General features: G+C 35.4%; 3 protein-coding genes across 3 annotated transcripts; 1 reads left to right on the top strand and 2 right to left on the bottom strand.

The window, feature by feature from the left end:
• The first annotated feature begins 395 nt into the window (after positions 1-395).
• Positions 396-2,207, top strand: LOC145614843 (photosystem I chlorophyll a/b-binding protein 3-1, chloroplastic-like). The gene is made up of 3 exons (XM_081669904.1): positions 396-657; positions 1,268-1,329; positions 1,450-2,207. Exons 1-3 carry the CDS (start codon positions 508-510, stop codon positions 2,063-2,065), a joined length of 828 nt encoding a protein of 275 aa, XP_081526030.1. The 5' UTR covers positions 396-507; the 3' UTR covers positions 2,066-2,207.
• Positions 2,208-2,736: 529 nt separating this feature from the next.
• On the bottom strand, positions 2,737-11,014 carry LOC145614842 (elongation factor Ts, mitochondrial-like). The gene is made up of 9 exons (XM_081669903.1): positions 10,784-11,014; positions 10,229-10,508; positions 9,955-10,127; positions 9,521-9,610; positions 9,246-9,420; positions 8,828-9,012; positions 7,835-7,960; positions 7,593-7,681; positions 2,737-3,060 (listed from the first exon to the last, which is right to left on the bottom strand). Exons 2-9 carry the CDS (start codon positions 10,506-10,508, stop codon positions 3,018-3,020), a joined length of 1,161 nt encoding a protein of 386 aa, XP_081526029.1. The 5' UTR covers positions 10,784-11,014; the 3' UTR covers positions 2,737-3,017.
• Positions 11,015-16,708: 5,694 nt separating this feature from the next.
• On the bottom strand, positions 16,709-21,004 carry LOC145614841 (catalase-like). The gene is made up of 8 exons (XM_081669902.1): positions 20,841-21,004; positions 20,546-20,642; positions 19,654-19,931; positions 18,141-18,917; positions 17,808-17,897; positions 17,569-17,636; positions 17,228-17,321; positions 16,709-17,089 (listed from the first exon to the last, which is right to left on the bottom strand). Exons 1-8 carry the CDS (start codon positions 20,853-20,855, stop codon positions 17,030-17,032), a joined length of 1,479 nt encoding a protein of 492 aa, XP_081526028.1. The 5' UTR covers positions 20,856-21,004; the 3' UTR covers positions 16,709-17,029.
• Positions 21,005-22,777: the final 1,773 nt, after the last annotated feature.

The raw sequence follows: 22,777 nt of genomic DNA, 5'->3' as shown, positions 1-22,777 counted from the left end.
GATACTGTAAGTTAGAATTATATGTAGCATAATGATCCCTATTTATATAAATTTAAAAATATCTTCAAGGACGAATTAGTAAATCATGGTGCAAGTTTAATTATACAAATTGAAACTATGACTATTAAATCCAAAAGAAGCAATTATCCATTCCTTTGAAGAGCTTCACAAGATCATAACTAAAGAAAATTCTCCAATTTATTCTGCCTCTATAATTACTTAGGTGGCAATAGGGGGCCATGAAGGAAATCAAGAATATCCAACACAAGATGTTAATTGCCACATGTTGATTCCTAGTTGGATAATGAGAAATTGAGACAAGCTAAAATGAAAGCCACCTCAGAAGCAATATCCACCTGAGAATTTCAGATAATCTTGGCTTTCTATCTCAACCACTTATTAATTTTGTTTTGGCTTTCTATAATCTCATATTGAATAGAGTGAGTATTATTACTCTATTCAGTACAAACTAATCTAAAATAGTTTGATCATCTGTGAGGTTAAAAAATGGCAACACAAGCTTTGGTGTCATCTTCCTTGACTTCATCAGTTGAAACTGCAAGACAGATTCTAGGTGCTAGGTCTGGTGTTGCTCCTTCTTCATCTTCAAGGAGGACCTCTTTCGTCGTCAAAGCAGCCTCTACTCCACCCGTTAAGGTACGTTACACTGCCTAAGGCCTTAGGGCTTGTTCGGTATCACTTTTGAATGTAGCATATATCAAATTAAGCATTGATAAACTATTGGTATATGTTTTAATTATTCTTGTACTTGCTTAGTTAAGGGTTGTTCTTTGTTATAACTTTATTAGAAAGTTAAAATATTCATCATCCTAATGGACTTATTATACTACATAGCTTACAATGGACATGCTAAGAGTTTGTCCCAAATAATCCCACCTTATAGTAACTTAATAAATTATTTTAGGATTAAATGATTTTTAAGTATTTTTCTTATTTATTTATTTATTTATTTATTTTTTTTAAAAAAAAAAAAAAAAAACTAGATTAAAATTATGATTTTAAACAAAAATACTGTCAGGCAGCACATACAGTATAAACATCTGATGAAGCATGTTCATCTTGGTAAAACACAGGCAAACTTCATATTATTTAGGAATAATTTTAACACCATAAATTGAAAAGACAAACCATCAAATTATCTTCATAAAATTTTCCCTTTTTCCTAAAAAAAAATAATAATAATAGAATAATGATGTGTACCTGATCATTTTGAACTGATCTTTTCCATTTTGGAATTTGTTGACAGCAAAATGCAAACAGGCCCCTTTGGTTTGCATCCAAGCAGAGCCTTTCTTACTTGGATGGCAGGTAAATTATGTTTTATTCATAATAATTGATGCTTTGCAAAGATTTTTTTGTTTCTTAATAATCTTTCTTGTTCATGTTATTTATATCTATCTTAACATGGTATGGCTTCAAAACATGCAGTCTTCCAGGAGACTTCGGGTTCGACCCACTAGGTCTTTCAGACCCAGAAGGAACCGGTGGGTTCATCGAGCCCAAGTGGTTAGCCTATGGTGAGATCATCAACGGCCGTTATGCAATGCTTGGAGCAGTGGGTGCGATCGCCCCAGAAATCCTCGGAAAAGCCGGTTTGATCCCTGAGGAGACCGCCCTCCCATGGTTCAAAACCGGGGTGATCCCACCAGCAGGCACCTACGAGTACTGGGCTGACCCATTCACATTGTTCGTCTTTGAGATGGCACTTATGGGCTTTGCCGAACACAGGAGATTACAAGACTGGTACAACCCAGGGTCCATGGGCAAGCAATACTTTTTGGGTCTAGAGAAGGGCTTTGCTGGGTCCGGTGAGCCGGCATACCCCGGAGGACCTATCTTCAACCCATTGGGCTTCGGTAAGGATGAGAAGTCTTTGAAGGATCTTAAGCTCAAGGAGGTGAAGAATGGAAGGTTGGCTATGTTGGCTATCTTGGGTTACTTTGTACAGGGTCTTGTTACTGGTGTTGGTCCATACCAAAACCTTCTTGACCACTTGGCTGACCCAGTCAACAACAACATCTTGACTAGTCTCAAGTTCCACTAAAAAGTTCTCTATCCTCCTCTTTTGTTCTCAGGGTTACTTCTGGTTTTGTACTATATTGCTTCTTCCACTCCTATGTGAAAATATTATGTGAATTAAAGACTATAATCTACAGACTAAGGAGTAAGGATTAAAGTTATTATCAGTGATAGTTATTCAATCTAATAGATATGTTTGCTGTGTAAATAATTGATGCTATCATACTAAATTTAGTCATGTATAATGAATGTCATAGCTTCTCCCACTGGAAGTGCCGGGTGGGAGAAGGCTGAGGAGGAACTTTTAGTAAGAATCAATCCCCCAGCCCGAGTTAGGGCAGTAGCAGGCTAACACCTTCACAGAAACCAGTGTTGTATAGGCAGGAATTTGGTTAGTTGTAGGGAGTAAGACTTTCCATGAGTCTAACTCCCATGGAGTTGCAAACCCTAAAAAGAGCGCTTAACGGTTTGATTATACATATAGGTAAGCTACTTCCAGTCTTCCACCACTAGATATTAAGTGCTCAAGTTACTCAGATATGACAATTCAACTTCCTATAAACTTTTACCTTGATATTGAGAAATGTATGTTAAACCAAACTACAAATAGCAACTAAAACTAGGTATAGCAAGCTTACTAGAAGCAAAGGCAAGATCACGAGATCAAGAATCTTCTAAGTTCTCTTGCTTCAAAAATGTTGCATTCAAAGTGACCATGGGCTCTGATGCACAAGGCCACAATGTCAAATCACTGAAATCAGTGTATGTCTGATAGTTTTAATCCGCAAAGGATGTTTTTATTCAACTGTGGGTATACATAACTAGCCCTAGCTCAGCAGTGCTTGAAAATTAGATACAAAAATATCCAAAAAAAAAATCTACATCTTGAGTTTACCTATTGAACTCCAAATTTTCGGGCACTGGTATGTCCAATACCATAAAAAGAAAATGAATATGCCATTCCTCATAAGCAAATCCTAAGCTGTCTGAGCCACCTGCTCTGATTCACTTGCCTCTGAACTGTATTAATACATGACCAAATTGTCAGGGATTATCATAGAAATGAAGCTCAATCAAGCAGAACAATTCTTTAACACATATGCACAGGATGAGAGAGAATTTTGTGTAAAGGGGACAGGTAAATAAGCATAGATGATTCATTGACATGATATTATGCCAGTGATCAGATCAATATCGTCATGCATCTTCAATAATTGACATATTTTCCGACTTTAAATCATTCAAATTTGAGATATTTGTCTGAAAATACCTAGTGCTGAAAACGCCATGCATCACATTTTGAAAACATAATGTCATAATCCACAAAACTTTACAATGTAAAAACAGCCCTGTTAGACATTTACATAAAGCAATAAAAGATAGCTTAAGTTCACCCTCATGTCACAGTTTTGTCGACCAAAGGAAAAATAGTGATGGTTACTCTTTGTGAACACTTAAATATTATAATGATTAATGGCAAAAATATAAGCATTTTTTGTCGGAAATGTAATGTTGCTTTAACAAAATACTATAATGGTAATTGCTTGCACTTTTCTTACAAAGTAGTTTTTCTGAAGAAGTGATATATACTCCCCTTTGAAAATAAGTTCATCAGCGGATGAAAGGGGAGTGTACTTACACAATCTGAAGGTTCTATAAGTTCAATAATTTTTCTATAGGCTTTAGGGCAAGGAGCCAAGGGCTATGGCCTTGTTTGGTAAAGTGCTTTTAAAAGAGTTTTAGCTTATAGAGGCTTTTTAGAGGATTGATTAAATGAAAAAGCTAATATGAGTGTTTCATAAATAGCTTATTGGGCTCCAAAAGCTCATTTTGACAAAACTCAAAAAGGAGCTTTTTAAAGTTAGCTTAATGGACACTTAGCTCTTTAGTTATTAAATACACTAGAACAGTTAGTAGGTATTTACCAAACACTTTTACACAACAATCCGACTAGTCTAACAAGTTAATATAACCAGCTAGTTAAACCAATTAATATAACCAAATGCATTGGTTAGCTACCAACTAATCACCAAACAAGGCTAATGATCATATAGCTGAATGCTCTTGATCAATTCACTTAGGACACATAGTGCATAAAAAAAAAAAGGCATGTAAAAAATCGTGAAGTTGGTCCAAAGACTACGTAGTATATAAATTGAAATCCAGTGCCATTCTAGTCATAGAAGTCATTCACAGTATTTACAGCACCACCTTTCAAAATAGTTTTACTTTAATCACGTATAAATTTCCCTTGTCAACGTAGGTCCAAAGAGTAAGCCGATAAAAGGAAGATTGTTGAAAACAAGTCAACCCCTCCTTTTCATTCATAGTATTTATAGCACCATCTTTCTACAGAGTCTTTCTTTCATCTTGTATAAATTTAGTAGGTCCAAATAGTAAGCCAATGAAAGGAAGACAACGTCCGAAGGTGGTGTCATAAAGCTATGAATGAGAAAAAGGGCTCCCCCCCCCCCCCCCCCCTCTCCTCTCCCTTTTCAATTCACAGTATCTAAAGCACCTTACGACAAAGTCTTACTTTCATTGTTAAGTGGCCCCTTAAGGATGCGAGATGCCAATAATAGAATTGGTTATTGGATTCTCTCCCTCTTTTCAGTTCACAGTATCTAAAGCACCTTACGACAAAGTCTTCCTTTCATTGTTGAGTGGCCCCTTAAGGATGCGAGATGCCAATTATAGGATTGGTTATTGGATTCTCATCAGAAGGTTTCAACCTTATGCCTCATCCATGGCAACGCCTAACCCACTTTAGTAAGGATTATACCCCATCATAGCAATCTAAGGTTTCGTACGGTACTATTACAGTGAGCATAGCAATCTAGGGTTTGCCTATATATAAAGAGCCACACAAAGAAAAGAGCCATATCTACAGAAGATAATGAGAGTTGTACCGACAGCATCCCTTTTACAAGTACAGGGAGTCATCACAAAAGCCACTGCACCACCCCCTATTCATTTACAATATTTATAGAACCCTTTTCAACCCCACCCCCAATTTCGCAGTATTTATAGCACCAGATTTCAACAGTTTTCCCTTCATCGGGCCATCGGCTTACTCTTGAGACCTACCTAAACAAGATTATTTTGGTGATAAGCTATTCCAGTATGCTGCAAGATTATTTCGGTGATAAGCCATTTCATTATGCTGCAACTTGAGTTTTATACTGATATAGAAAAACATACATCGAGTCCTCGAGAATAACTTATTTTGAAAAAAGGTACAGGGAGAAGCTATGGCACAAGACAATCTGGAAGCATCATCCCCCACATTTAAAGTGGATTTTATGATGCATGGATAGAGAAAGACATTTTTACGATGTACTCAACAGTAGCTGATGGAGTGACGGTGATAATTGTCTTATGATTTTGCAATAAGTCAATCATGCCTAGCAGTGTACAACATTGACTGAAACCTCCAGTCAAATAGGGTTTTCCATTCAGGAATAAGGATGAAGTTCTAAGTGGAACTACAAGGATTTTTCAAACCTTTTTCATGCAATAAAGTCAAAATATAGGATAGGAAATAGGGTTTGGTCTTTTCTCCAATTCTTATATAAATATATAACTGAGGAGAGTTGTAATGATTTATGGATTTGGCAAGCATTAATCAAGTAACCACAGACCACATCCATGATAACGCTTATATATTATTCATACCTGTTCTTAAGGTAATCACAAGGCTTACAACAAGCATGTAATGTATTCCTTTTCTAATTTCGCCATCATTGGGAACTATGGGAAGGGGTACATCTTGGTTTTAAAAAGCGCGCCTCGGGCACAGGCTCTGGGAAATGGGCTTTAGCTAGTCGAGGCTCAGACACCTACGGAAGGCGCGCGCCTCGTGCTCCTCAAAGCGCCTTGGGTAAGGTGCGCCTTTGCGCCTCAAGGAAAATAACTAAGGTTTAAGTTATAATTTGAAGAATGGTGGACTTTTTTTCAAATTCAGACTACCTTAGATATACAAATATCATTATTTAATTTATTATGAATCTTTTCAATTGGTATCAAGTACAATCAAAGTAAAATATAATTTGAAATAAATATATAAATACATGCGCCTTGCATACAAAAGGCGCGCGCCTTCGCCTTGCGCCTAGGCTGCAAGGACCATTTGCGCCTTGGTGCGCCTTGCGCCTTTTAAAACTAAGGGGTACATTACTTGCAGTGGCGGAGCCACCGTGGGGCACGTGACCCAGCAAAAAAAAAAAAGTTTGAAATTAAGTTTAAATATCAAACATTACATAAAATAACCATAAGTGCTTAATAGTCTAGTGGTTAAGGCTTCACAAGTTTGTAAGGAGGTCATGAGTTCGATACCCATAAGCAGCAATTCCATTATATTATTGTTGTTTTTTTCTTTCTTCATTCTTTCTTTGTTTTTGGTGGACACATAATAATATAATATAATTTTGTCAAAGATATTTTTAATTTATTTATTAATTAACTTCATCCTCAAAGGCTCAAATCCTCATTAATAAACATGCAAAATTATACATACGCAATATATATTTTTGAACACGTATTCTTAGTTCTCACTTGGTAACTTGTTGAAACTTATTTTTTTATTATTAACTTCATCCCTCATATCTTACCTTCGTAGTTCTCATTAGATAACTTGTTAAAGTTCATCTTTCTTAATATTTTTGGTAATTTTATCGGTGATTTGTCATTATCTGTCATAAATCTTACTCCTCTCCCATAAGATATTTAATAATTTTGGAGTGATTTTTTTTTTTAGCTTTAATTTTAGAATATATATGCATTAATTATTGATTTGTATGCGGTCGATTGGTGATGGTGAGTCGGTGACCCAGCACCCATAAAATCCTGGATCCGCCACTGATTACTTGGGATCTATTCCCTTGTCCCAAAAAAGATTGTACCACTTCATTTTTCTACTAATTTTGACCATTACATACAATCATTTAATATTGTCTCCATCTACAACAATAAGAAAATGAATTATGGATACATTGTTTACTATGATGTCGCCTATATTAATTTTCACGTCACCCAATAGTCATTCAAATTTGTGACACATTAAATTTTAATCGGTACTATTACTACTCCCTTGTATTTTTTTTAATGGCCTTGTTTCTTTATAACTTTACACACGTATTATAAAAAAATATAAATACTTGATATTTGAAAGCTATACATTGAGAAGAATGAACAAGTTCTCACATAACTATGTTTCTTTATAGATTTTTCAAGCAGGCATTAGATTTCTTAGGACATCCAAAATAAAGTATATAAATTTCAAAGGGAAGTAACACAAGAACAGTTGATTTAGTTTCAACATTTTGGAAAATTTTAACAAAATTCCATCACCACCAGATTTCACCACCCAAAAACAACAAGCCATACTCATTTAGTTTAGACATGTAACAGCATACAATCCTACATCAGCAATTCTACTTTCATACAGGCACAATGCCTTGAATAAAGATGACAAAAAATGATTAAATATTTAAATGTACATCAGATTATCAGAGCAGAAAGAATTCAGGAATAGAATGGTTCTGACTTCTTACCTCTCAATTCCTTCTCCGACTGCCATCCTAAAAAAGCTTTCAATCTTTACAGGGGACCCAACTTCCTTGCTCAGATTATCCAAAACAGTCTGCAGAAGAATGCAAAATGATAAACATCACAATCCTATTTATTCCATGCAAATGCAGAGAATGCATTTCTGGGCTACAGTTAGTAAGAAAGTCCAATCAGCAGGGCAAAGAAAGAAAACCCAAATCCAAGTACTTCTACAAGATTAACTAACCTTCACATTGACTGTATCATCAAGAACATACTTTTGCTCCAAAAGAACAACTTCTTCTAAGTATTTCCTTATTCGTCCTTCTACCATCTTCTCAATGGCCATCTTAGGCTTCCCAGATGCTTCTGCCTGTGTTAACAGAAAGCAATCTCATAGATTAACAAACAATAGGTGGAATACTTAGCAGTTAGCACAGATAATTCATATGCAAAAGATAGCTTGAAAAGAAGAAGCAACATAAACACAATGGATATAAAACACAAAAATAGCTTGGCAAAAGTAGCCAGTAAAGGGTAAATAGTACAAGAAAAACACAGGCCAAGGATTTAGAGGAAAGCACACAATGGAATAATTGCAGTAACCAGTAACGCAATAACTTTCTCTTCATGAGAAGTATCTATCCTAAAGCTAATCACTAAAAGAGGGAAAATGGACTGATGTCTTCAAGCTTTCTTTCCATTATACTTCCTCCATTCGTTAATAAAAACAACAATTGAAGGTTCATGCTTGTCAATCCACAACTTTAAACACTGATATCTTTCATATTCTATTAATAACAAGTTTATATTTTGAAAATATAAATTGAGACTAACACAGCAAGAGTTTACATAATTTTTTTTTCTTTATATCTTCATAACAAAAATTGTGGTCAATTTAGTACATTAATAGTGCAAAACTCCAATTTTTGTGATTAGTTAAAAATAGAGGAAATGCATTATCAAGATAAGAATCAAACATGAATCGAATCTCCATTTGTAACTTCTTCTTAACTATCCATAGTTGGATTGATTTGACAATACCGACATAATCTTATTGCATTTGAACCAAGCGAATTACGGAAATGACAGTTAAGAGAATCAAGTTTATTTTTGTTTCTCAAGGTCATAATATAAGTAGACAGGACAGCAAAGATAACCCTGGCTTCAATTACAGATTAAACAAACTCATTTATTAATTAACGACCATGTGCATCAGCAAAGCAGCCCAATGCAATACCTGAGATCTGAGAATTTCACGTTCATTATCTAAGGCATCAGAGGAAACAAGTTCCTTTGAGAGAAATAAGGGTTTGGAAGCTACTATATGCATAGCTAACTCTGATCCAACACGCTGTAGGGCAGCCAAGTCAGCATTTGGGTTCTCCACTTGTAAAGATAAAATTCCAGCCATACGGCCCAGTCCTGAATGAAGACGTCAGAATAGCTTAGTTATCATCTGATTATATATCCAAAGTATTCTTCTAGTGTAACAATCCTACTAGATAACAAGTACATAGCACTCATGACTATTTTCTTAGGCATATCACAACTAAAAATAATCAATCTTTTGTATCAGTTGCAAGATTTCATCAGAAGTTTTCTGCCCAACTATTAAACAGGTTTCTTGGAGCAGTAACAGAACTGAATCACATTACCTGATTGGGGACTTGAATGAAGGTATGTAGAAATGACACCAGGTGAAGTTTTTGACAATGCAAAGCCCCTCCTTAGTTTGACATTTTCCCCCATCATAGCTGCCAGTTCAACGACTGCCTCTTGCACACTCTTCTCTCCACTTAGTTTTGGATGTGTTAGATTCAGTTTCAAGCTCTGGAACGTTTACAAACTTTACATGTTACAATGAATCCACATATATAAACAAGAATGAATAACAGGAGAGCAGGCCAATAGAATGGAGCAAATCTCAGACCTCTAAATACTCAAGTGTCACTGGAAAGGCTTCAGCCACTTGCTGAGAAGAACCCTCGGCTGACAATGCCAACTTTGCTAGAGATAAAGCCTGAGAGATTGGAGAACAAATGAAACCAAGTTATACGATGAATAAATCAAATAAAACAATACTTCGTATAAGAAGTGGAAATCAAGACACGAGCATGTATCCAAAACAAGTATTTTTCAATAATAAGATGAAATTTTTTCTTCATCATATCCAAAGTATCAATCCCCTTAGACATCACTGTTCTATTACAACCTGAGATTTTCAATATTTTCCTATAGATTAGCATAATGAATGCAAGGTTATAAACTAAGATCAGCATAATTAAGGTTTCCTAAATATCGATAAAATTACAAACACTATGACCACCAAGGAAACAATGAAAACTGAAAGGATCCCACACTGACCATGTACTGAAATATATCATTCCTTGCAACAAAATCAGTCTCACAATTCAGCTCAATAATAGCAGTTTTTGTGTCATCCTGAGCAAGGGCAAGCAAACCTTCTGTGGCTGCTCGGGCCGACTTCTTTGAAGCCAGGTAAACCCCCCGTTTCCTCAGCTCTTTCTGAGCAGCATCTGCAAGAAATCAATCACATTATAAATTCAAACACCGAAAAACACCTTAACAGCGCCTCGAAAACATCAGCCTAATATCAGAAGTAGTTCCTTTTTCTTACCAATGTCCCAATTACAATCAACTAGAGCAGATTTAACATCTTTAATAGGAGCACTTGTTCTTTCTCTGAGCTGCTTAATAAGACCCATCTGATCAGATGATGATGCAGCAGAATATCTCCTCAAAAACAACCCAGAAAACCCCATATTAAACTGAACATCATCAACAATTATGCCAGAACAATTTTTTTTGGCAGCAATGGTGAAGAACCCATGATTCCCAGATCGCATTTTGCTGCAAATAATCCCAATTGAGCGCCTTGCACCCCAAGAAAAAGCCATCTGAATCAAATTTTCAACTGGGTTTTTAGCATAATTGCCCAAATTACATAGAAAAGAGTAGGGTTTTTAGCATAATTGTTTAATTTAACACAGGAATAAGTAGGGTTTAAGGAAATGTAACAAGGGTTTTAGAACAAAACTAAACAACTTTATGAACAAAAAACAATCTTTAACCCAAAAAAACATTAATTGAAGTTGGGAACAAGAATAAAAAGGAAGAAACATGGAAAATACAAAGTTAGATTATTGATTAATTCAGGAATCAGAAATCTTACCTTGCAGGGCAATAGCAGAACAAGAAAAGAGGTTGGGAAGACGACAAAAGAAGTGGGGATCGTCGGAGAAAGGGAGTTAATGGTGGTTGTGATGGCTGTGGAGTGACTGAAGCAGCACACTTTTGCGGAGGGCGACGGCTGTGCTGGTGGACTGGTGGAGAGAGAGAAGAGAAGTTGTTTGCGGGTTCAAAGTGTTGAAGACTTTGCAAGCCTTTGCGCTAGATGGCTTGCTGCCTGTGTCTTGTTTGGGTCTGTTGGGTATTCAAGATTAAGCGATTATTGGCCCGGGTGATACACCGACTTATTGCATATTTGTATGAGTAATTGGCTAATTGCAGTCTAATGGTCGGGAAATGCAGTGAAGTGTGAAAGAAATGATGCAAAATTGGTCTAACTATATGTTGTTTAATGTGTTTTTTTTTTAAAAAAATATATATGTTGTTAAATGTACAATAATGATGTTTTAAGTGAGGTTAACACTCGAATTTTAGTTATGTTGAATTCTCGGGTAATATGGTACTGAACGTTGGCACATAGATTCGACCTTCATGTTGTGCTTTCCTATATGTTATTGTTCACAACAAAGGGCACGTTATTCAATTATTACAAAGACCTCATCACAAATTACGTACTGATAAGGGCTGTTCTCTTCAGCTTAATTTCAGTTCATAACTTCCTTTGCTATACCGCGATTTCTTGTCCACTTGATAATTTTCCCTGGTTTTATCCTCTATAAGTCACCCTTATACGCCTCGGATCAACCATCCCTTTGTGTAGGTGCTTGTAGGTGGTTGTATACTTGTAGGTAGTTGTTGATGAAGGTTGATTTTTTTTTTTTTTTAATTTTTTTTTTCCAGAATTTGATTTTTAAAATTTTTAGAGAGCCAGAGAGATAAAATGAGAGTGAATGAGGTTAGAGAGTGAAAATGCGAGTCGTTGAATGAAAATTCCGTATTTATATACTAGGGGTAAAAATGAAATTTCTTTAAAAAAATTGAGCGTTTCCTTGTATGGAGCGACGTAACAGCACCCCAACAATTCGACCCAGAACCAAAAAAAATAAAAACTAAAAACCGAAATTCCTCTATATGTAAGGTCCTTTTGTGGTTAGCATCAATGGCGGAATCAAACGGAATCGTAGTTATTGTAGTCACTGTTTTCACATTGATTCTATTTCGATTGTTGTATGTTCTTCATCGATGCGCCAAATCATTACCACCTACTACTGTTAAACCTCTTACCACTCTCATTGTTCTTGGTTCAGGTTAGCTTATTCAACTAAATTTATTTTTATAAAATCTCTTTTCGTACTTTATCAGAAATTTCGCAATTTATGTGCATTTTTGTTGTAATTGTGATTCATATTGTATGGTTAGCTGATGAAGGTATAATGGGTTCAAATCAATTTGGCAAAATTTGGATTTTTATTTTTTGAAATTAAGGCATAAAACATAATTTTTGTTTAACATTATTGTGATTGATTTGTATTATTAGTTGAACCTGATTATATGCATATATGTCTGTTGTTATATATGCTTGAAGGTGGTCACACTGCTGAGATGATTAATCTTTTGTTGGCATTGCAAAAGGACAGGTTTATGCCTAGATAATGAGGTAATTTTATTTCTGCTGCCACTCTTTCCTGATTTCTGCACCTTACTTTTGTGTTATACTTTCCATCAGAAGGTCCCATTCATGAACGTTTATATTGTAGTATACGTGATGTTGATAGTAGCACTCTCATAAGTCCAATGCCACAATTTATGGCCGTTACATATATGTTGTTATGTATCATGTTGTTGGCTACTTTTGTGATTAGTGAACTAAAACAGAATTGGGATAAGAGTATCCGGAATTCCGGATAGACTCATCAATTGGGGTTTTAACCAAACATGTTATAGGTTATATGAAAAGTTTTCTTTTGTTGCAAACAGGTTCAATGGCTAAGTTGCAAACTTCAGGATTCTGTTTGTCTTGTTCTCTGTGTGCCTCTGTGGCTGATGGGGGCTTGGGGCCAGATTGGGCTTAATCTCCTTTTGCAAATGTTAAGCATTAAGAAAACTGAAATCCTTGGGTACTCTGTTTTGTTGTACTTCGTAAAATACTAAAATTTATCAGTTATCTCCTGTGATTATCCAATCTTTCTAGCCATTCTAGGCTCTGTCATCATCATCCATGCCAATGGCTAATTGTAGGTTTGTTACATATAATTAATTATGTGTTTTTTCTTAAAAAAAATCTAGATGACTAGATGGGTTTAGTAGACCTTCACTTTTTCTTGAAAGCTATTTTAGAACACCTCCTAAGGTCTATTCCTTTCTGTCACTTGGCTTTGTGATTATCGAGTGATTTGAATTCAGTGTTAGTTTCAAATCTTTGCTAGAGATCATGTAATTTACATTGTTTATTGGAGAAAGTTGGAATGCTAAATTGAGACCGTTTGCTTGGTAAGAGGTTACAAATTTTTCAAGCATGAGTGCATCTCATTCACATTTATTTTCATGAATTGGTCACGCATGAGTAATTTACAGTAATGCTTCTTAACAACATCTGCTACAAAACAGAACATAAATTTGTAAAGATTTAAAGATTTATTTATTTATTTATTTTTAATTTTTAATATTAAAGCTATAAGCAGACTCTAACCTAATGTGATTTCTGGAGGTGCACTTTGATCTCTGGAAGTGCCTTGTCTATATATTTCTTGCATCACACCTCAGTGCTTCAAGCATGCTGTTTACTTGCACTGTCGAAGGCAAACTTTCCTTCCTGCCTTCTATTTGATCTTTGCAACTGTCCTTTTATTTAAAAGAGACTTTTACCTAATTCTGAATTCATTGCAGAATGGGATGAATGCTACAGTACATGCAGATATATAGAAGTCGAGAAGTTGGTCAGTCATATATAACTTCTGTTGGGACAACCCTGATTGCCATTGCTCATGCACTGTGGTTGATGATTGAAATCAGGCCTCAAGTGGTATATATCTATTCAACCCTCTCAACTTTTTTGACAATTAAAACCTGTGTTGTTTATTTATAGTTGATATATTGTTTTAATATTTCCTGCTAGATTGGAACTTGTATACCTTTATGTGCAATTGCCTTTATGTTTAAGGTGAGCTCTGTACTAGGCCTGTATCAAAATTGTGACTAATATAGTATCATATTGTTCTAAATAGTTTGAGATGTATCAGATAGATTCTATTTGCTACTGCAGGTACTAGGTATAAGATGGTCATTAATATTCTATGTGGAGAGTATTGCAAGGGTAAAAAGACTCTCTTTGAGTGGTTTGCTGCTCTACAAACTAAGAATGGTTGATCAACTTTATGTGCAATGGCCTCAACTGCAAAGGAAGTATCCTCGATCCATTTATGTTGGTTGTCTCATGTAGCTGGTTGATCATTTGTGTAGATTCTGCTATACATGCCTTGCTTAGGTTATAAACTTCAATTTTGCAACACAAACTAATCATTTGAGATTTTGACTAACGTATTCTAAGTATTGACTTGATAGATGTATGCATTCCTGAATCCTAATTGCTTCTGGTGTTCTTTGATACATCCAGCATTAAAAGTTATTATGTGAATGTATTAAACCATCTTATAAATCTTACACATTGTGCTTGAAAGTTGTAATATACTGTACTTCACATATCATTTCTGAAATATCTGAATTATACCTTTGCAGTGTTGTATCAGTGACTTGTTCTCCAAGCTACTGTCATTTATCTGATGTAATTGAACAAATCAAATTTTGAAAAATTTGCACTAAATTATACTAGGTAAGTTGTGTTTGAATTAAATGTTTCGTAATCATCTCCCAACCCTTTTTAATTTGATATAAAGGGGCTTAAGGGCTATACTCGTTTTGCACATCCTTTGTCCTGAATCCTCCTGATTACGAACAATTGTTTTGGTATTGTCCAGTTTACCTTTGTATACAATAGTAATGTGAGATAAAGATATGCCATTGTGCATGGACTCCAAAGTTCACTTGCATGTGGTGTGTATATGTCCTGGCTTCTTACAGAGGCCTATTAGTCTGTTATGGTGATTAAATGTCGTTGGATGTTAGCAGTTGCCAACTCTTGATGCTGACTTTGACATCCAACATAAAGTATTCAATGGAAGCTTAAGGCCTCCACACTCCCATTAGAAATGCAACTCTCAGGGATCATTGAATGATCCGGTAACAGACTACTCAACTCAACTAATTTCTGAGCTACAGCTCATTAGCAGAACAGTTCTGTTATTCTGTTTACTTTTCCAGATTTGGAATATAGAATCTATGTTATGTTGACATAATATGCTGCAATTGTGCCATTTCTGCAAGTTTATGCCATATATTGGTCATTCTGACTGCATCGTAGATTCCGCATTAATAGATAAGCCTTTTGCCTTCTAAAAGTCTCTAACACCCGCCTCTCTTTATTAAAATTCTTTTGTTGATTTGATAGAAGTTCATTCTTTCCCCTTTTTTCATATAGCCCCACAAAATAACACTTCTATTTCCCATGCATCAATGTATTGCCTAGTCACTTACATTTCTTTTTCTTATAGACTTCTTCATCTGCTCTCAAAACTTGTGTAATACATACTAAAAAAGAAAACGGAATATTTTTCTGTAATAATACGCCAGAAATCTGTAGTGAGTGAGTTTCTGGTGTTTCCCATTCAGAGTAAGGTTAAGGGATGGAGTCTCTTGAAGATGAGGAGTTTGATCTCTACCGGGTTTGCTGTCTTCTTGATGATATACCAAGCACCTGTACTGTTGTGACTCTTCTGCCATGCAGCCTGACATTCCTTTGCCTATTGCTCGTTTCGATTCTTTTCCCAGCTCCGCCTTCCTTCGGTTTGTTCACTTATCCATTTTATTACCATTTCTTTTCAAATTTTTTGTCTATCAGCTTGATCAGAGTAACTGTCAGTTTGTATCAGAATAATTTTTTGTCTAAGTAGAATTACCAAGCTGAACTTTTTTAGGCATAAATTGTTTGGTCCTTGAGATGTATTTTTTAAGGCAATAGTTTTGTGTTGTTCTAAATGTCATGTCATTTTGTTCTTCTGCACCATTGAGTTGTTCCTCTTGGACTGTTCTATGAATCAAATCTTGTTTTGCTAAAGCAATCATACTTTGGGGGGAATGAGTTAGTTTGTATGAAGTCTGATTTGAGTAAGGTATCTTGGGGATTATTTAGTTGATCTTATCACAATATGTTTGAGTATGCTATCTTTTCGTCCATCCAGTGAGGCCACTACTCAAGATTCTAGTGAGGGTTTGGATGGTTTTAATGACTGCTGCCGAAAAAAAAAATGACGTATTAATCATCTTCTACACAAGAAAATGAATCCAATTGCTAGAACAATTGAAACTATTGTTGGAACTACGATTAAGATGGCAATTAATGCCGTGTTATTGCTTCCATTACCTGCAATGATGAAGTTGGAAAGTAGATCAAGCTCACAAGTAAACGTGACCCGGGTACTCAAAGCTATCTTACTTGAATTATAAGAAAAGTAAATATATATCAAGATTAATTATGGTGGTCCTTGGTTTCAAAAGATCCAGAGATCGATTCTTATCATCCGCACTTATGGCTCTCTAACACACACACACACAAACTATTTAGATAAGTTTGAATTGGAAGCAAAAGCTGCTCTAAAATGGGCAGCGGCACAAAATATACAAAATATTTAGATAAGTTGAATACTCGTACATGCATGGTATCAAGAGCCATATTCAAAATCAGCACAAAATTAAAACCTAATTTAGGTGAAACATCGTGTTCACTCAAGTACTCGTACATGGTATCAAGAGCCCTCTCTCTTTTTCCTTGTTCACCCACATACTTGTACAAAAACAATTAATTGAAAGAACTTTATTTAAAAAAAACTTGAAAGATTCAACTATATATGCCACATTCAATTCAAAGATCAACTTATTGATTATTATTAGACTTGTTCACACACACATTTAAGATCCCTTACAAGATCAGATGAGGGAAAGTAAACCAAATACAAGGCCAAAGAGGCAGTAGTAGTCCATTAGTTATGTTCCATAAAACTTCGTCATGTAACAAAAGATGCAAGACATAACATAAGGCAGAAGCTCGTGATGTAGATAATAGAGTGATTCACAAAGTGACCAGACACATATATATATACTATGATCGATCTCCTCCTCATCAGTAAACGTTCACGATGATCATCTTTGTAAACAACCAGGCCAGCATACATCAGGTTTACATGGTTGGTCTTATATTCAGCCTGCTTGCTACTTTCATGCCCAAAGACTTATCAGCCTGTAATAGTTGCATTACAATGCATTAACATTAACATTATGAGTTATATATGTTGTAATGTTGATATTAAAGGATAGATCAAAACTTTGCAGTAATTGTATTAGTAAGTACTTGTAATTATTAATATTAGCTAATTACCTGAGACAGGTATGAAACCCAAATGCTTCGTATCTCATACGTGAGGCGTGGATCAGACAGAGCTTGAACAAACCTCGCAATGAATCTCTCTTGCCTACATACAAAGGTAGCATGAAAGGGTTATGTAGCATTTTTCGGTATATTAATTAGTCTTTTGACTAGGTACAATATTACTGGCATATGTAGATGTCGCATGACTGTTCATTAAATAACGATATTCCTCTAATTTTTATTTCTAGGTACGAGTATGGGTCTGTTATAATTTCAATTCACTGTACGGATTTTAGGCCGAGACGAGGCCCACATCTTAATTATTATGCAAAGAAAGGGACGAGCCTCACCTAGCTGGATCCCATGATCTATATCTCACTCCTGGCTCCTTGAAGTTGTTCTCCTTTGGTATGATTTGCTACATTTAATAAGAAAAAAAAGGTTGAAATTTGCGTCAAAAAGTTGTTATGTCTCTTTCAAGTCCAAAACTCAATAATGGAGTAACAAATAATGCAATGACTAAATTGGCAAAACAAGGCAAGTGGATATATATTTAACAAATAATGGAGTAACAAGTTTAAGTAATTACCTTTTCACGCCTTCCATGTATGATTGCTGTTGGAATAGGGTGTCTCTCAGCTTCCCTTAGAGGATCAAATCTTGATGGGAAATAGTCGATCTGAAAACATAATCAAACAACATTTAATGATGATCGTGTATGTCACAACTTAGAAAGCTTAAACTGATGGTTAAAGTCCGATAGAATATAAAAACCAATCCTGGGCTAGCTGTAACCTAATCTATTGCCGTCTATTAAACATATATAGGAATGATAATGTATTTAGGTTTTATTCTTTTTCGATTCAGTAATATAAGTAAAAATCAGATGAAAAGAACGAGCAATAATATAATATATATATACCTCTTCATCCCTGTGCACCATGGTCATAGCACCATCGCGGTGCATGTTGGTATGAGGGCACTTAGGAGCATTAACAGGAAGCTGCAAGTAATTAACACCCAAACGATATCTATGTGTATCGGCATAGGCAAAAGTTCGAGCCTGAAGCATCTTATCATTAGAGAAGTAAATCCCAGGAACAATATGTGCAGGATCAAAAGCAAGCTGCTCATTTTCTGTAAAGAAGTTGTCAACATTTTTGTTCAACACAAGACGTCCTACAGGTTGTAAGGGCAGGATATCCTCAGGCCATGTTTTAGTCGTATCGAGTGGATCGAAATCAAACTTATCCTCATCAGCAGGGTCCATGGTTTGGATGTAGAGCTTCCACTCAGGGAAGTTCCCATTAGCAATAGACTCGTATAAGTCCTGAGTCGCGTGGCTGTGGTTCGAGCCTCCAACCCTAATGGCTTCCTCCTCGAGCAAGTTCTTTTCGCCACAAGTTGGGCGCCAATGGAACTTGACGTATGTTACTTTCCCTGCTTTGTTGATGAGAGTGAAAGTGTGGACTCCGGAACCATTCATGTGTCTGTAATTGATCGGGATGCCCACATCGTCGAAGAAGAAGGTGAAGGTGTTCAGACTCTCAGGGAGGTATGAGCAGAAGTCCATGTACCTCCAACTCTCTTGGATGTGGGATTTGGGGTTCGGCTTAAATGCTCGAATCAGATCGAAGAATTGCATTGCATCACGGGTGAAAAACACCGGGAAGTTGTTTCCCACGATATCAAAGTTACCCTGTAAATGATCAAACACAATTTTTATCATTCAATCCCATAATTAGAGGTGTCAAAACCACACTCGATCCGACCTGATCCGAAAATGACCCGATTTAGATTTCGACTCAAGTGGACACAATAATTTGGCATGCATGACTCAACTTTAAAAATTAACCCAACCTCATCCGACCTCACTTCACCAAACTCGATCCGATTATTCGAATTGACAGCTCTACTTATAATCATTAATTATGTTAGACCTACTTAAGCAAAAAAATATACTTCCTCCGTTTTTAAATACTTGCTCCATTTCTCTTGGACACGCATGTCGATACTAATCTTTGATCAATCATATCTTTAATTATCAATAAGTATAAATAATTCTAACAATTGAAAATTAATAATCTATTCATTGAGAAGATTCCAACAAATATCCACAAACTAGCATAATATATGATCAGATCAGATAAGATCAAGCAATACTGAGTACATGCATGTATGGAGTTTGATCTTGTAAATCGATCAATAATAAATATTTAGCAAACATGTGAGAGGGTAACATCGTCGTATGGTGTTGCAAAAATAGGAAAGTATAGAGTAAAGCATACCAAGTAACCAAATTAAGCCCTCATTAGAGTCATTACATAGGTTAGGTTAGTTGATTATATCATGCTGTCGAATCATGTACATGCCCTAAATTAGGGGTAACAACATCTATATATATGTAACGTATGTGCCATAAATTAGTAAAGTACCTCTCTAGTATAGAACTTGACGGCGAAACCACGAGGGTCTCTGAGTGTTTCAGGACTACCACGTTCATGGATGACGGTGGAAAATCGAACAATAACAGGGGTCTGGACGCCGGGGGCACGGAGGAAATCAGCACAAGTGAGGTGAGTGATATCATGGGTAACTTCAAAAAAACCCTTAGCACTTGCTCCCCTAGCATGTACAACACGTTCAGGTATCCTTTCATGTGTCCAAGTTGCTATCTTTTCTATCAGATGATAATCCTCCAACAGAATTGGACCTGTTTATCAATTTTTTAATTACCATGCATGTGTGCATCAACAAACGTACATCATTTATACATCAATCGATCCCTAACACTGAAACTATAATTCCCCGCGTTTTAAAGTTGTTTTATTTTAACTTGATACATTTGTCAATGTGTAAATTTGACCTTTTAATATCATTATAATACATATAATATGTATTCTATAGTGAGATCTAGCATAATTTTACAAATAATAATGGTCAAAGTGAACGACACGAATAGTTTCTAAAATCAAAATAGAACAACTAAATTAAAATAACAAAGAAAGTATATTTAAAACGGACTTTTAAATGAAATGTTAAGCAGTCTCATGTGTAGCACAAAATTTATCCTCAATCCGTATGTACATAACACAATTACACAAGTATATTTAAATTTTTTAAGGACACTAAATATAAGAAAGTAAAAAACTACACAATAAAAATTTATTACAAGTAATCAATAACAACAAACAACCCGTAAATTTGTATAAAGTACGTCTAATTACCATATAAATTTTTTTAAAAAATAATAATATTGAAACACCTATTAATTAATACCAAATCCTTTTTGTTTAAGTTAATTAAAAAAGAAAAGGCAAAAGTTACCTCTAGGGCCAACAGTTAACGCAGAGGTATCGTTCCAAACGGGTGTACCATTATTTGTAGTCAAGTATGGGGCGTTGTAAGCACTTGCTTGCCGGTACTGCACAACAAACCCATATCAAAACAATCCCAACTTTTCGAAATTTGATGTTCTTTTAATATACTTTCATGCATAATTCGATGTTCTTTTCATTATACTTGTATTAACAAAGGTCGGGTTTTTTATTAGTACAAACTTGAAATTAAAAAATGATAGATTAACAAGTATGTTACAATAAAGAGATCGATTTAAGCAAACCTTAGATGGATCCATGGCAAGATGAAGGAGAAAAAAGAAAGATGGGAATAACAGTAGTAGTGTAATGAAGTTGGAGTAGGAAAATAAGAGTGTGATTTAAAGTGAGATGACAAGCCACCACATTTATAGTCACAGTCACCGCACTAACCAAGCAAATTGCATCCAAATTACACCTAAATGCATATTAATAATTGAAACCTTTTAAGTTTCACTTACTTGGTAAGAATCTTATCTTTATTGTTAAAATCATTCAAGGTTCGAATCAAATCAAATAAGGCAGTAAAAGTACATAGAGGTGGGGATTTCCTTACATTTCGTTCTTATTTTCAAATATCTACCTTCTACTACCTCCGTTTCATTATTTGCAATGATTTGACATAAAGTAGCGAGGAAAAATATTTAATCGTCGTAAATAATACGTAACGGAGGTAGTATATTAAATTGTAAAAATCGTGAGAGTTGAGGTATGATAATCAATTATCCAACATTTTGACCTTAAAAAATTGGATGATAATTGAATAATTGGATAAGCTTAAGATGACAAATATCTAAGGACAAAGCCCACAAAGGTATCTTGGAAATGTGGTATACCATCGTTATCAATTATCATGACGATAGAACGCCGTTTTGGCGGTATCTGTATAGTTGTGGAAATTAATTGTGGGACATTTTTAACAGAGTACAGCCAGTAGCCTTGGCCCATGTTGTGGAATTGTGGGGGTGTTTTTACTGTTACCACCTTTGGCCCAATGCATGCTTCCCTTCCTATCTTTCTTTTCTAATTTTTGCACTTAAGTCCATGTGTTTTAGGCCATTAACCCTTGAATTCTCCGTCTTGTTTATTTATTTATTATTTTACTTTTTTTTTTTTTTTTTTTTTGTTGAAAGAATTTTTTTTTTTTTTTACTGGTATAGCGTAATATATAGTAGTATTTATGGAATAGACACTTTAAAAGTGAGGTAGAAAGGGTAAAGGTAATTTCCCGTGCCTTTAAAGGGGTTGAACCCCCAACTTTAAAGCTTTGTCTTGTTAGGGTAAAATACTTGAAGAAACAATACCTATTTCCTTTTTGAATGCAACAATTTTGATTGTTACACAATATAGAGTGCATACATACTCAATTTTGACAATATATATAGTTGGTGATTTATGATTACTGAAAAAAATAATCTTTGGTCGGAATAAATAAATTTCAAAATATCGGTTGATAGTTCCACTTTAGCATCAAAATTATACTCCGTATTAAATTGAAAATCTTAAATAATGATATAAGTATCTCCCTTGAAATAGTTTGATCTTTCTTTAATCCAATGTTTGGGTTTATTTGTTGTCATCAAATACGTTAGTGATCCATCAAATACGTTAGTGATCATTAACGTATTTGATGGCAACAAGCCCAAACATTGGTCCACTTGTTAATATGTATGTTAGTGATAATATCTTAATTGATATGTACACACTACGCAGTATTAATTATTGTTTCAGGGTTTTTTGTGATTCCCTCGGATACTGGTCGCGCTCTGCTGACAAAGATTCGGACACCTGCAAAATAACGAATATTCCGGTGATCGGAATATTCGCCTCCGACGCTCAAGTTAGTGAACGGAAACGGAAAAGGCTAGAGAGAGAAAGTAGAGAGAAGTTGGAGCGTTTTAGTGCTCTTGTATTAATGTCACATCAAAATCCACCCCTCCCATCATAAATGATTGAGGTATATATAGGGGTGGGAGCATGTGCCCCCTAGGGTTTATGCCCTAAAATCTCGCGACATGATTGGCTGCGCAATCAGAGGTCGCCACGTGTCGTGGGGGGCGCCGTTTTACGGCTTTCAAGGCTTTCTCGGGATTTGGGTCTGAGGTCATCAGAGCCCTTTTCTCTTTCTGATTGTAGCTTTAGGGTATTTAGATATGGCTGACACGTGTCACCATGACAGGGG

This window comes from Chenopodium album, chromosome 25, assembly GCF_948465745.1.
Source record: "Chenopodium album chromosome 25, dcCheAlbu1.1, whole genome shotgun sequence".
NCBI classification, from domain to species: domain Eukaryota; kingdom Viridiplantae; phylum Streptophyta; class Magnoliopsida; order Caryophyllales; family Amaranthaceae; genus Chenopodium; species Chenopodium album.
This window is presented reverse-complemented; position numbering and strand designations above follow the sequence as displayed.

Excerpts from the sequence above, each read along its gene's own strand:
- LOC145614843 (XM_081669904.1), top strand. The coding sequence starts at position 508 with ATGGCAACACAAGCTTTGGTGTCATCTTCCTTGACTTCATCAGTTGAA. Across the intron at positions 658-1,267 it reads CCTCTACTCCACCCGTTAAG|CAAAATGCAAACAGGCCCCT; the intron begins GTACGTTACACT and ends ATTTGTTGACAG. Across the intron at positions 1,330-1,449 it reads CTTTCTTACTTGGATGGCAG|TCTTCCAGGAGACTTCGGGT; the intron begins GTAAATTATGTT and ends CAAAACATGCAG.
- LOC145614842 (XM_081669903.1), bottom strand. The coding sequence starts at position 10,508 with ATGGCTTTTTCTTGGGGTGCAAGGCGCTCAATTGGGATTATTTGCAGC. Across the intron at positions 9,421-9,520 it reads TGACACTTGAGTATTTAGAG|AGCTTGAAACTGAATCTAAC; the intron begins GTCTGAGATTTG and ends TAAACGTTCCAG. Across the intron at positions 7,682-7,834 it reads ATGATACAGTCAATGTGAAG|ACTGTTTTGGATAATCTGAG; the intron begins GTTAGTTAATCT and ends ATTCTTCTGCAG.
- LOC145614841 (XM_081669902.1), bottom strand. Across the intron at positions 18,918-19,653 it reads TCAAGTTCTATACTAGAGAG|GGTAACTTTGATATCGTGGG; the intron begins GTACTTTACTAA and ends GATCATTTACAG. Across the intron at positions 17,637-17,807 it reads TACATGGAAGGCGTGAAAAG|CAAATCATACCAAAGGAGAA; the intron begins GTAATTACTTAA and ends TATTAAATGTAG.